Here is a 15,107-nt window from a genome sequence, read left to right on the forward strand (position 1 = left end):
AACTTTTTATCACCCCAGAAAGAAACTGTAACCATTAAATAATAACTCCCCATTCTCTCTACCCCCAAGCTCCTGGTAACCTCTAATCTATTTTCTGTCTCTTTGAATTTTCCTAATCTAGATGTTTCTTATAAGTGGCATCATATAAAAATTTGTCCCGTTGTGTCTGGCTTATTTCACTTAGCATGTTTTCAGGGTTCATCCATTTTGTACCGTGTATCAGAACTTCATTCCTTTTTATGGCTGAATAACATTCCATTGTATGTATATGCTGCATTTTGTTTATCCATTCATCTGCTGATGGACACTTGGGTTGTTTCTAGCTTTTGGCTAATGTGAATAATGCTGTAATGAACTTTGGTCTATAGGTATCTATTTGAGTTCCCGATTTCAGTTCTTTTGGTTATATACCCAATAGACTGTTAAGTTCCTTAAGAGCAGGGTACCTATTTTATTCATCATTTTTCTACCCCCTGGCATGCAGTTTAAGTGCATATCACTTAGGAGTCACTAATTAAATGTTGAACTAATCAGAATATCTGTGTTTCTTAACTTTAGGCAGTAGATTGAATACATGAAGACTTGTTGCTGCGCCATTAAACTGGTATACAATGAAAACTTAAGCTTTTGTTGCTGAGTTTCATCAAGGCAGATTGCTAAGTTAGAACTTCTTAGGAAAAAACTGCTTTAGCCTAAGACTGTATACTGTTAACTAAAAGGCCAACCGGGTTGTTTCATTCTGTGTGGGTCTGTTTTTTTGTTTTTAACAGTGAATGCATAAAAATACAACCAACTGACATCCAACCTGACATATTCAGCTATTTGTTGCACATTATGTACACGGGGAAAGGGCCAAAACAGATTGTGGATCATAGTCGTTTGGAGGAAGGGATTCGATTTCTTCACGCCGACTACCTTTCTCACATTGCGACTGAAATGAATCAAGTGTTCTCACCAGAGACTGTGCAGTCCTCAAATTTATATGGCATTCAGATCTCAACGACCCAAAAAACAGCTGTCAAACAAGGGCTGGAGGTCAAGGAAGCTCCTTCCAATAACAATGGAAATAGAGCTGCTGTCCAGGGTGACCACCCCCAGTTGCAGCTCTCTCTTGCTATTGGGCTGGATGATGGCACTGCAGACCAGCAGAGGGCCCATCCTGCTGCCCAGGCCTTGGAGGAGCACCAGAAGCCCCCCGTGTCCATCAAGCAGGAGAGATGTGACCCAGAATCTGTGATTTCCCAGAGCCATCCCTCACCCTCTTCAGAGGTGACAGGCCCTTCTTCCACTGAAAGCGGTATCAAAATACACCTATGCCATTACTGTGGGGAACGTTTTGATTCCCGTAGTAATCTAAGACAACATCTCCATACCCACGTGTCTGGATCCCTCCCATTTGGTGTCCCTGCTTCCATTCTGGAAAGTAACGACCTTGGTGAAGTGCATCCACTTAATGAAAGTAGCGAGGCTCTTGAATGCCGCAGGCTTAGCTCCTTCATTGTCAAGGATAATGAGCAGCAGCCTGACCACTCACACCGGGGTGCCACAGAGCCTTTGCAGATCAGTCAAGTGTCTTTGATCTCCAAAGACACTGAGCCAGTAGAATTAAACTGTAATTTTTCTTTTTCAAGGAAAAGAAAAATCAGCTGTACTATCTGTGGTCATAAATTTCTCCGAAAGAGCCAATTACTGGAGCACATGTATACACACAAAGGTAAATCTTACAGATATAACCGATGCCAAAGGTTTGGTAATACATTAGCCCAGAGATTTCAGCCATATTGTGACAGCTGGTCTGACATCCCCCTGAAAAGTTCTCGCTTGTCGCAAGAACAGTTAGACTCATCTTGTGCCTTAGAGTCAGAACTCACACAAGAAAATGTGGATACTATCCTGGTTGAGTAGCAGTTTCTCCTTCAGGAATTTTGTATCAGTTCTGAAAAAGAAAACTCACATACTTTTTTTAATTCATAAATTGTTTTTCTCCTCAAGTTCTGTTGACTTTTTCTTTACCATTTATCCATAGTTTTAAGGTTGTATGTATTAGATCTTCTTATTGTAAGATATATTGATACATAGCTACTAAAATGTAACCTTCAATTAGGGCTGTGAAGTTTTCATAAATTAAATCACAATTTAGAAATCAGAAATCAATATAGAAGTATGGAAGTTTTTCCAGGTTGTAGAATCTGTAAAATCAAATTGAATATGAAATAAGTGAAATCTTTTTTAAAGAATATTCTAGACTATCACTTTTGGTTAATGTTCCACACGAATTAAGCCCTTATGAGGATTATTTTAAAATATTTTCTGCCATACAGGGAATTAATAGTTTTTAGTGCATAACTACATGTTATAATGTATAAATCATTTGTTTTAAGGCATAGCTATACCAAATCATGAGTAGTTTTAAATTACTTTTTACTTACTAGCTCTGCAACATCTTATGTGGCTTTATTTTTTTTAACACTGAGCATACCTCATTTTCAATAAAAAATATTTAAGAGAGAGAAAGGGAGAAGAGTCAGAAACACACACAAAAACTTAAACAGTAAGATACATACACATAGATAAGCATAGAAGTCCCTGGTGTTAGAGACAGAAATTCAGATAGATCTGTGTTGACTGACACCCTAGTGTTGTTATCTTAATCTAGAGTGTTTTCTTAAAGACCTTAAGGGAGGGGCTTCCCTGGTGGTGCAGTGGTTGAGAGTCCGCCTGCCGATGCAGGGGACACAGGTTCGTGCCCCGGTCCGGGAAGATCCCACATGCCGCGGAGCGGCTCGGCCTGTGAGCCATGGTCGCTGAGCCTGTGCGTCCGGAGCCTGTGCTGTGCTACGGGAGAGGCCACAACAGTGAGAGGCCTGCGTACTGCAAAAAAAAAAAAAAAAAGACCGTAAGGGAGTTTGAGATTTTTATGACCAGAGGTTTACATGAGCTTATGAGGTAAATGATAAAATACAAATTATCTTTCTACCCACAGTATCAGAAGATTTTATAGGCTACCTGGGTTGACATTAATTTTCTAATAATCACCTGAAAAGGTAATTTTTCAGTGGCACAATTTAAACTTTTTTCTGGTCCATAAAACCAGTAGAGTAGATATAGTCAGTGTCCTAGAACTATGTTTAAAATGCATGACAGCCTTCCCTCTATGAATCAACTTAACTCCCTTTTATATTGGTGAAACTTACAAAGCTAAAATTCCAGAAAAATTAAAATTGGTGGACTGAATGATAGATTCTCCTGCTCTGTGTAGCTGGGAAATAGCTGGTTAAACTTCACCACAGAGTATAGACGTAAATTGTTTCTGAGATGTTTAAATTTAAAATACTAGATAGTCAAGGATAACAAAAGAGAGAGGCTTCAGAACAGCCTTATCTTTTTTTGTATGCTGCCCTGCTAAATTCTAAACCTCACAGGTATCTTAGTAAATTTAATAAATTTGGTTTGTGAAGATTAGAATTAAACTACGTACAGAAACTGTTTGATCTCCTTCCTGACTGCTCACTTCTGTGGTTATTTCCTGACATCAGAGTTCCTCAACAGTATCCGAGTTCAGTCAGGATGTAGCTCAAAGAGAAATCCAGCTCATTCTGAGGGCACAAAGGTTTTCTCTGGGTTATCAGTGAGTTTAGGTGAATTATGAACTGATAAGTTTTTCTTAAGGAGTGAATGAAGAAAACCAATGGGCATTGTCTAAGGTGGTTGAGTTTCTGTCGTAGACATGGATGGGAAGCCTTGTGGGGCCCAGGTTGACATATGTTAAGAGCAAAATCTAAGTAGCTATTGATACAGAGTCAGTTGTATTGGGAGTAGTTAAAACAAATGTATAGCTCTTTAGTGTCAGAACTGCATCTAATCTTATATGTAAATCATTTAAGTAATTATTCAAGCTCATACTGTCCTCAAAGACTTCATCTCATAGGATGAACACAAATATTAACATTGATTTCATGTATCTTAGGCTATTCTAGATATATTCCCTAGCCTTCTTCAAGTAAAGTTTTATTTTTCTCATTTAGATAAAAATTTTCCTGATTTTTCTCTTCTGTTTTCATTCCTACTTGCTCAGTCATTAGTCATTGACACAAAAAAGTGTGTATAGCTAAAGGGTGGGAGTAAGTGTGCATATGAATTGTGGTGTAGGGCAGCAGTTCAGGCCAGAGTCTGGATGTGGCAAAAGTTTGCTTTTGGCTGACTGTTCATGATAGACAACATTAACTTAAAGCAGAGATATATCTACTTTTGTTGGGTGTTAAGAAAGGAGTGCTTAACTGTATTTTTATTCTTATTCATAAAGTTCCTTTTAATATTAGGAATTCAAATTCTTTTCCTTCATCTTCACAGTATTCTGTCTGTATTAGGAAGTGGGAAAATGATTACTCCATTTTATAGGAAAATATCCCAAAACCTGGGTCCCAGAGAGCCAGTGAATCACTATTCACTCTGGGAAATGACCCCAGTTTTATCTTTTTCATTCATTCAACAGGAATATTTTAAAAATAGCTATTTTATGACTAACACTGTGCCCTGAGTGTATTTTTTTAAGACATGATTCTTCACTAAGAAAAATCTACTTTGTATAAAAAAGTCCTTCTAGCAAAACCCTTTAGTTTTGACTACATCATTTGTAAAATGGAGCTATTATCTTAGCCATATAGTATGGTTTGCATGATGATTACCAAACTCTTAAAACTGGAAATGCTGTGTACACCTTAATATATTGGGCAAGTACTAGACAGACATTTTCCCTTTGGATCAGCTTAGAATTTTCCCTTCTTTCTAGATCCCACATATAGTTGTTCTCTGGAGGAAAACAGACTGTTTCAGTATTTGTCCTTATTAGCCTATTGTCAGAACTCAGTATCTGATAAGTGCAGTCTGCCTTATAAGAAAACCAAAATTTCTTGATTTATCTCCTGAGATTATTATCTCTTTCTCTGATTTTCTGACTTCCCATCTGTAAAGTGTCTGTAAGCAATCCCTACCTCACAGGGGTGTTGTGAGGATTTGTATTAAAACTGTGTTAAGTTCTATCAGTATTACTGGTAAAAACCAACCATATAAAGAAAACTACATTCTACATGTTTTCTGCAGCTAAACCTATTAACTTTAGTATTCCAACTCATAAATTCTAGAATGTCTTAAAAGCAGTCATGTACTACTTAATACTCAATAATTAATTGGCAGAATTCTTATTTTTTTGGCAGAATTCTTTTTTTTTTTTTTTTTTACAAATACTCTAGAAACAGCAGTGTTGCTAGAATTCCTATTCTACTTACCATAGTTTAACCATCAGTATTTCTCTTCAGCCTTTAACAAGGAGGATATTAATTCTTTGGTGTTATTGGGAGTGAAACTTTGCCAAGTGCAACTTTATTTAAAGTTCCCCCAAACATATTATTTACATATAGGAAAAGGAACAAAAGCAATGGAGAAAATACCATTTTCATTTCTCTGATGTAGGTCATCTAAAAAGTAGATGGAGACCAGAAATGGAGCAGGGCAAATAACCGAGTAATTCATTATGTTTTGTCAAAATAGTAAGGCTTCACTTAAAACTGAAGGAAATACATATTAATCATGGAAGAAGACAGTCTGGAAAATGTATAATTCCACTGATGTTTATTTGCACAGGCAAATTCTTGATGTTGTAACTCAGATCCTTGAGAAGTATCCGTTTTTTTGTAGTAATTGAGGTAAAAATAGGCGATGTGAAGAATTTTCATAATGTAACTTGTATCTTTGTATGTTTTAAACTAAATGTAGCTCTATGGTATTTTATTATAATTAATTTTTGAATTCCTAAGAATGAAATCTGTACATTTTTATTCTTTGCTGTACTTCTGTGTTTGTATGGTTGGACTTTTTTGAAAACTGGTGAGATTATACAGTCCTATGCCTGGCTGTCTTAAACATAAGGAATTACAAACTGTGATTTTTGTCTTCAAGACCTGGAATAATCCTTTGTGCTTCAGTGTATATCTGTGCCACACTTGATTAATTAGTAGATATTGCTCCAATGCAATTGATGTTAACTGTCATCAACTCTTCTATTTTGTGCCAAATAAAGTCATTTAATCAGATTAAATAACATATCAACTTAAAATACTTTCAAAGAAACTTGGATTTCAAAAACCTGTACCAAAACAAAAAGGCAAAAGGGAATTCCCTGGCGGTACAGTGGTTAGGAGTCTGCACTTTCACTGCCGAAGGCCTGGGTTTGATCTCTGGTCGGGGAATTAAGATCCCACAAGCTGCACAGCACGGCCAAAAAAAGAAAAAGAAAAAACTTGTACAATGAAAAAGGGCCCCTGAAGAAATCTTCAAAGTACTAGTAATAGTAACACATAATACAGGAGACTGAAATCAATAATATATTGTATGGTTAAACTCTTCCACCTAATATATTGTGAGTTTGCTTCAGAAACATTATTTCAGAAAGTTTCGTATTCTCCATTTGGAATGAAAACTGTGAATTTCATGTATTTTATCATGACAAATAAATTAATGTGACTTGATCATAAACAAAACCTTTTATTAACTCAGCTTATAGAATGTGTTCTTATTTTACAGCAGTGTCTGCCAAATGTTGTCTTCCTAGTGTTGAGGTAAGTAGTCTCTGTACCAGGTAACATTTTGGATGTGTGATGCAAAAATGCATCAGTGAGTCCAATTCTTACCAGCCATAATCTGTGTTAATAGAAAAGTGGTGTCCTAATCAAGTGCTTTCCAACTGCCATCTCTGGAAAGAAAGGTACTATGTAGTCATTTCCCAGAAGTTTCTTGCTTTGCTCCTTCCTTTCTTCCCTATTTTCTCTCTATCTCCTCCAGTAGCGTAATCTGCAACAGTGGTTCTTAGCCAGGACGTATTAGTCAGGTTCTCCAGAGAAACAGAACCACACTGCGTGTGTGTGTGTGTGTGTGTGTGTGTGTGTGTGAGAGAGAGAGAGAGAGAGAGAGATTGAGTGATTGATTGATTATAAAGAATTGGCTCTGCAGATATGGAGGCCAAGTCCCAAGATCTACAGTTGGTTAGCTGGAAACCCAGGGAAGCCAATGGTGTAGTTCCAGTCCAAACTTTGCAGTTTGAGAATCACAAAGGCAGGAAAAGACCAATGTCCCAACTTAATAGGCAGAAGTTACCCTTACTCTCAGGAGGGTCAGCTTTTTCTATTCAGACCTTCAACTGGTTGGACAAGGGCCACTCACATTAGAGAGGGCAGTCTGCTTTACTCAGTCTACTGATTCAAATGTTAATCTCATCCAGAAACACAGACACATCCAGAATAATGTTCGACCAAATATCTGGGTATCCCATGGCCCAGTCAAGTTAGACACATAAATTTAACTATCACACGGGGTGGTCCCCTTGCACCATGGTGAAATTTGGCAATGTGGAGGTGTTTTGGGTTGTCACAGCTGGGTGGGGGTAGGGGAAGGTTGCTGCTGGCATCTAGTGGGTAGAGAGACCGAGGGTGCTCTAAACATCTCACAGTGTAGAGTATAGGCCCCACAACGAAGAGTTTTCCAGCCCAAAATGTCAGTAGTGCCGAGATAGGCTACTCCTGGTCTAAAAGGGCAAAGTAAGTTTTGTGAGGATTGTTAAGAGCTAAAGGATACAAAACTTAAATTTAGCGATTTTTGTCCCAGTCATCTTCGAAGTTAATACAGTTCTTATGGGGTATGAGATGTGTTTGTTCAGAATTAAATTTCTATCTGTATTCACTTTTATGCCATCTTTTCAAAGGTACAAAATGTGATTATTAAAAACCATAGATGTATTAAGCAACAAGACAGTTTTAAGTCTGTTCATATAACCTTTGAACTAAACAATTGTGTCTGTAATAAGGTCTCTCTGAAATTAAAATGTGATCGTAGTTTTTAATTTGTGTAAATATTTAATCTGGCCAAAAGGTGGCACCAGTGTACCTTTTAAAAGCCTATTTTACATTATGCTCAAATTTGGCATCACTGTTTGCTTAATTCACATTTATTTAATACTTAGCTATTCCTGAATCTTGCTTCACTTTATAGAGTCATGACTAATGAGAATCTTTCTTGAATCCCATAATATATTAGGTACTGAAATATATTGACATCCCTCTTTGATCAAGATGCTTCCAATTTACCTGTACAGCAGCAGATAACTTTTTAAAGTATCACATTTAGTGTGCTTGTTATATCAAGCATTTCTGAGGATTCTTGTAAGTCTTTAACATTAAGGCTTCGGAATTTTAGTCTCAATCACATTTGTTCTTCTAATCAGACATCAAACTCAGTTTTTGGTGTTCTGCCTGGTCAAGAGATAAATCCAGGGACATTTGAGTAAATACTCCCTAGTTTCTTACCTCTTGCTTCTTTTCTTCATAGCCACAACCTCGGAGTTTGGCCTGTATATTATTTTCTGAAATTTACTTTCTCTTTCAACTGTGATTCAATAACTGGCTTTCTAAGCTGCTGTTCTTTATCCCTTTCTTCCCTCACTTCCTTCCACCAGTTTCATTCTCCGAGACGGCTGAGACATTCTCTAATAGAGTTCTTGTACCTTCCAATACTGAGTGAATACAGGCTACCCTTTCCTCCCCATAATTTCTGCTTACAATTTACTATTAATATTATCCTAAGACTTTGCACCTCATCACCAAATGCTTCTCTTAAATTTATTTTACAACTGATTAGCCAACTTGGGCTTGGGCAACTTGGGAGAATGAACCTGCTTCCTCCCAGATAAATTCTCTTCCAGTATTTATATAGTGTTGAAACTTTTTTCATTGAAACAACTTGGTGATATTGTATCAAAATAATGGAAATAAAGGATCTTCCCTTAAGCTATTAGAAAACCTTGGTGTCCTTTTATGTCAGAAATCTGAAGGAATAGCAGGGCTCTGGGAGAGCTTCTCTGCACAACTGAACTGGTCCTTGCTCTCTTGGGAGCTGGGGGAGAGGCTTGTGCAGGAAGGAGGCCTGGGAAGGAGGCCTTCATCAGCTGCAGTTGTTACCCATTGTCTGATCTATGCTATTACTGAATTTCAGGAAGGTTCATGTTAGATTTTTGTGGACCAAACAGGCCTTTGAGGAATGAGATCTTGTGAATTTAGCTCTGCCACATTTTTCTGTAGTGGAAGCCATATGGTACTTAGTCCAAACCATATGTAGGAAAGTACCTAATTGAAAAAAATATTTTTTTTTTGGTTTCTGGCATTTGTACTAAGTGCCTTGTAGGGAGGAAAATCTAAAGAACCTATGGTGGTTCTATAGGAAAAGGATACAACATTTGCAAAGATAAGGGAAAAGGTTTTAAAATGCAGACCAAAGATTCCAGTGGAGTGAGTCTCAAAAGATTTTTTTACTGGACCAGTTCTCATTTCCCAACATTGCCCTTCTTTCACATATGTGCATAGTCTGTGCTGTGAGCTCGGTGGTACCTGTCCTCTCTTTCTATCACAACATTTTAAAGTGTGGGAGGAAAGGCATATAAATGGAAGGCTCCTTTTTAAAATTTAAAACATTTCCTGTTTCACTGTTAACATCACCAGTTTTGCAGATCTCTCAAACTGGTGGTTATGTTCAGACCCACCACATAGAGCCATGCAAATTATGCACAATAAACTCTAGGGGGCGTCACTCACCAAATGCGTGCTTCTGGAGTTGGGCTGTATAGTTTGAACAGCTGTGCAAGGCAGCCGTGCCTTTCCTTATCCTGGTTTAAATGTTGAGTCTAAGAAGCCCTTATTTTGAATTTCTGCAGCAAGTAGCAGTTTTCACTGATGCAGCCAGGAAATTATATTAAACTAAAATACACAGGTGGTATAAAGAACAATGAAATCAGAATAAGAAAAAACGAATACTCTCTAGGTGACACAACTATGTGTTTGTCAAAATGTGTAGAACTGTGCCCTAAAAAGGGTGTATTTTACTGTATGTAAATTGTACCTTAATGAAAAAAAGGTTAAGACCACCCAGATAAATATAGAAAGTCTTGGAGCTTAATGAGCCATGATGATTATCATTCACTTTTAATCCTTCCATAGGTCAGAAAAAAACACCAGCCAGATATTGAGTATAGAGAAGAAAAGCCATGAAACTAAAAAGGTAATTCTGAAATTCACTCTGAAATAAGCCAAATTACTGATAAGGCTGTTTGTGGCACATCTGAAAGGTTGACTTTTTTTCACCTGAATTGAATAGTGAGTGACCAATTATTTTGGCATTCCGTGCATGTTAGCCTTCACGGAGTACAAGAAGAGTTCTAACCAGTTATTTTGATCAGGGGGATAGAAATACTCTAGTTAAGTTTTGGGTTTTTAAAAATAATTTTATTTATTTTTGGCAGCGTTGGGTCTTTGTTGCTGCATGGGGGCTTTCTCTAGTTGCAGCGAGCGAGGGCTACTCGTTGCAGTGTGCGTGCTTCTCATTGCGGCGGCTTCTCTTGTGGAGCACCGGCTAGGTGTGCGGGCTTCAGTAGTTGTGGCATGAGGGCTCAGTAGTTGTGGCTCGCGGGTTCTAGAGCGCAGGCTTAGAAGTTGTGGCACACGGGCTTAGTTGCTCTGTGGCATGTGGGATCTTCCCGGACCAGGGATTGAACCTGTATCCCCTGCATTGGCAAGCAGATTCTTAACCACTGCGCCACCAGGGAAGTCCTCTAGTTGAGTTTTTATGCCACAAATGGCTATTCCACACGGAACCTCTGCATTGTAATTTATATATGAGGATATTTGATTGGTTTGAGCATGCATGCCTGTAGCTGCATTACTCTTACCTGTGACTGATCACAGATATGGTCCAGAGACCCACTTGTAGCTATACTGACTGGACCTTCCTGTGTTCTGAAGGTACAGATGTCAAAGTAGGGATTTGGGAATAAAAGGTTTGAGTACAAGTGTACAAATGACTGCATCTGCTTTTGTGTCACCCTGTGCTCCCTATCTCCCAGGAATATGGAATTGGAAGGCCTGTTTTTTATGGCAACAAGTATAGCTGTGAAAAGTGTAGGAAAGGCTTAATCTCTGCCCTATAATTGCACTGTCATAAATATCAAGATAAGGCCAAAAGTCCTGTCTGAGTCTAGCCACGAAACAAATTGTGAGGGAAGTGCGTCTCGTCTTGCTAACATGCAGAAACTGCTGGACACCACTACCATTGCTATTATGATAGTTTGGAATTTACAGAGACAGTTTTAAGTTTGGGAGTTTCCCAACCTAGAAGCCACCATCCTCCCCTCACGTAGGTTTTCCTTAATTGTTCGTGGTGTCTGTGCCCAGCTTTGCTGAGGATTTTCTGTGAATGTATAGTGTGCTCATGTACATATATACATATACTTGCTTTTTTCCCTAAGTTCAGGAACTTAGCCTCCAGTGATCTCAAGCTTCAGGGAAAAAAAGAAAGGTATGTACTTCTCCAAGGGATTGGGAACTCCAGAATTCAGCGTTAAGGGCAGAATTGCCTGAGAGGACAAGTGTTGTAAAAGGTTATGTACTTTTCTCTTAAATTAGAAAGATGTGATTTAATAAAATTTTTTAAATTCTGCAATGTGTGAAATATTAAATACCCTATGTACAGTGTACCTTAACAAGACATTTTATTTTGGAACAAAGTTTAGTTTTAGGACTTTTAAGACGCTATCAAGTTTAAATTGGTCCCAAGATTTGGAAAGCACATTCTTTCATAGTGCCTATTTACTGTCAATGGGCTGTGCTTAAGAAAAAAACAGGGTTGCTGATGTTAAGGGAAGAAAATCAGTGTCTTAATAAACACAGAACTTTTGAAACACTCAGCTTTAGCAGGCACCATCTGAATAAGCATTTCCACATAAAGATCGCTTAGTAATTTGGAAAACCATACAGATTATTACCAATTTATAGGTTAATACAGAAAAGACAACTAGTGACAATAGCAAGAGATGATGAAAACAAGTACACTTCTGTCAAGTTCATAGATGGCATCAAAGTCAGAATTGCCCTTTAGATGGAATTATTTCAGTGAAATTGAATTCAAGTTTGAGGTGTTTGTGTTTCTCTTTGCTGGAGGTGGGCTCTTTTAGGCATGTCTTGTAAAGTTTGGCCAACACTCAGGAGAATAGAACTTTTGGTGGTACTAACTCAGTAGTTTTTTTTTTTTTTTTTTTTTTTTGCCGGTCACGGGCCTCTCACTGTTGTGGCCTCTCCCGTTGCGGAGCACAGGCTCCAGACGCGCAGGCTCAGCGGCCATGGCTCACGGGACCAGCCGCTCCGCGGCATGTGGGATCTTCCCGGACCGGAGCACGAACCCGCGTCCCCTGCATCGGCAGGCGGACTCTCAACCACTGCGCCACCAGGGAAGCCCTAACTCAGTAGTTTTAATCAGTGTGATCTTTATGGTTTTAGGAAATTAATGTACTATACCACGTTTCTCTTAAAAGATTTGGATAAATAAAATAAACATGAGCCAATATAACATTTATTTTGTATTAACAGTACATATATTAATTCAGGTTGAAACCTTTTTTCTACAGAGTATGATTTCTTTAATATTCGCATCTGATCCACAATAATATAGTACTAATTTTAATGAGAAATACAAATTGGAACTTCTGCTTTCATAATAGCTCATCCACTTAACATTTTTACAAAGAACTACTATAAATATGTAACATTATGCAGGCTTTTTTCTGCACCTGTTCACAAATCAGAAGGAATATACTTTTAAGCTATTTAGCAACCGAATGCTATCAAACTGCCCCTGTATTTATATGACCATCTCCCCATACCAGACAAAATGAATCTCTTTCTCTTTAGTCTCCATGCACTCACGATGCTGCATTACTGTGGTTCTTTGCTTTAACCCCTGTCCAAGTTTCAGCTGCTGCGGCTCCCTAGGTTGAGCTCTTCGAGGGCAGGGAGCCTGTCCCCTTTATCAGTGTTTGGCATGTGTCATACCCAACACATGTTGAATAAATTGAATTTAATCTAAATTTAAGTAGTTTCTTTCTGTTAATTTTTTGTAACTAAGTAAGGATTACAAAAAAACTTCCAAAATGTGCCATAAAATGTACTATATATTGAAATTTTGAATTCTGTATAATGAGAAACTTCATGTTTGTGAAGCAATAAAACATCATAGGAATTTGAAACTAAGAAACGCTAAACCTTAAATGAGGATGTTTAAAAATGCAGAAAGGGCAGGCAGAAAAGTCCACCCCTAATGTATTGAGTATCAGGTGAAATTAGAAAGCAGACTTCACACATTTGAATAAAGTTGACATTAAAGGGGTATTTTCAAACAATGGGATTCTAAAGCCTAATAATTATGTTAATTCTGCTGTAAATCCCCCCCAAATTAATTATTAACTATAAAAAATAAGGCAACTTGAAGTTAGAAACTTATGCAGTTAACTCTGGATTTTTTGCAGAAGCCAGATTCGACTGGTGCCCTCTCATGATCCATTATTTCTAAAAGCCTTTAGCTGGAAGGCTATTCACACATATTGGTGAAATAACGTAATCTCTCAGAAATAAATCAGAGTTTTTAAGACTTCATTAAATAGTAGACCAATTAAGATCACAAACTTCGTGCTGTCAAATGGATTATCTTCAAAGAAAATTATGCTGACAGCTTTTCTGAAGAACTCCATTTGTGCCAAATGCTGATTGTTCCTTGAGGTGGAGGAGGTGGCAGGGAACATGATTCCTCTTTGAATGTTCTTCTGTTTTCTGCTACCTTTACTTAAATGTGACCAGGGACTATTTTTATATCCTATAAAGTACTTTGAGAAAATGTTAAGTGAATAGTGCTACACAAAATAGAGGAGGATTTTTGTATTCGCTTGTTGTAAAGCAAACTGAATAATACTTGAATCTTAAAAGGGGGAAGATAATGTGCTGAAGAAGTTACCTGATAAACCAACCAGCCTTGTAAAATTGAGTTCAAAGAGAAACTGAATCCCAGCTACTTAATAAATGTTCACTAAAAGCAGCATTTATACCACAGCAAATTTAAAGGAAAATTAATGTGGTGTTATTAAATTGCCTTTTAAGTGATATTTTAATATTGTCAAATGGATATGAATTGAATAAGAACCTATTTATATTCATTTAATGTCTTGCATATAAGGTCACATTGCTTAAAATAAATACCATTAAAATAAAAAAAAATTTTATGAGAAACTTCTAAGTCATCTGATTCCTAATTATTTCTATAACAACAAAACAATTTAGATCACCTTACAATTCATAGTAGTAGGATTTGGCCATGTAGCAGATATAATCAGATTGAGACCAATTAATTTCTGGAATCCTTTTTCAAACTGGATCCTACTTATTTAATTCACCAGATATTCTCAATAGAAAAGACTGAGGAGAAACCACTTAAGAATGAATGCAAATAGAGTACACATTTCATCACAAAAACTATCAATTATAATACATTCTAACCAAATATGTACCACACCACAGTGGAAAAAAACAGAAACCTAGGACTACTTAGATAAAATGTTACTTTCTTAGAAGAATTTCATTACACATATTTACCTCACGTTTTTAAAACTCCCAAATAAATATACCTGCACGTTTCAAAATATTTTCAATAACTGGTAAATGCTATACTTTTTGCTCATTCATGAGAAATTACTAAAAATTTACAATGAAAGTATATGGCTTGAGCCATCCTTGCAGTAAATGAAGGCAGGATTCTTCGAAAACACTGTTAAATGCACCAACTTTAATCAGTCTTTTTAAATTGCTCACTTTTAAATATGTAGTTGCTGGTAGCTGTCCAAGTCCATTAGCACCACATATAGTGAATTAAAAAGAGTTTTTAGGGAGGATGACTTAGCATTCTTTTTTTTTAAAATGTTTAAAAATTATACAATTAAATGAAATTGATTTCTTGGGTCATGTTTTGAAAGATCCACTTTTCATCTTGTGAAACTGAAGGATTTTGGTAGCTTCCCTCTTCCTCCCACCCCACCCCCCAAGGTTATAAGCATGAAGGTAGGAAAATCTGGGGGAATACGGGGAATACATTTACACTTCAGCAAAGAATCTTGCTAATAATATCCATTATCTGGTTCAGTTCCAAAGTCAGATTAGGTTCTTCTGCCAGAGGTCTCAATATGTACTTACAGG

General features: G+C 37.3%; 1 protein-coding gene across 5 annotated transcripts in view; it reads left to right on the forward strand.

The window, feature by feature from the left end:
* The window catches only part of ZBTB25 (zinc finger and BTB domain containing 25), a 71,912-nt gene that overhangs the window by 14,969 nt on the left and 41,836 nt on the right, over window positions 1-15,107 (forward strand). For 3 of the 5 annotated variants that reach the window (XM_024750851.1, XM_024750852.1, XM_024750850.1), the window contains one exon: window positions 771-6,547. In XM_024750851.1, coding sequence (XP_024606619.1) covers window positions 771-1,905 — 1,135 coding nt within the window. In that variant the 3' untranslated portion in view covers window positions 1,906-6,547. Of the gene's footprint in view, window positions 1-770; window positions 6,548-6,579; window positions 6,615-10,037; window positions 10,386-15,107 lie in introns of those variants that run through there. The other 2 variants (XM_024750854.1, XM_024750853.1) reach the window with 2 other exon arrangements.

This window comes from Neophocaena asiaeorientalis, unplaced genomic scaffold (assembly GCF_003031525.2).
Source record: "Neophocaena asiaeorientalis asiaeorientalis breed wild unplaced genomic scaffold, Neophocaena_asiaeorientalis_V1.1 scaffold140, whole genome shotgun sequence".
In the NCBI taxonomy this organism is placed as follows: Eukaryota; Metazoa; Chordata; class Mammalia; order Artiodactyla; family Phocoenidae; genus Neophocaena; species Neophocaena asiaeorientalis.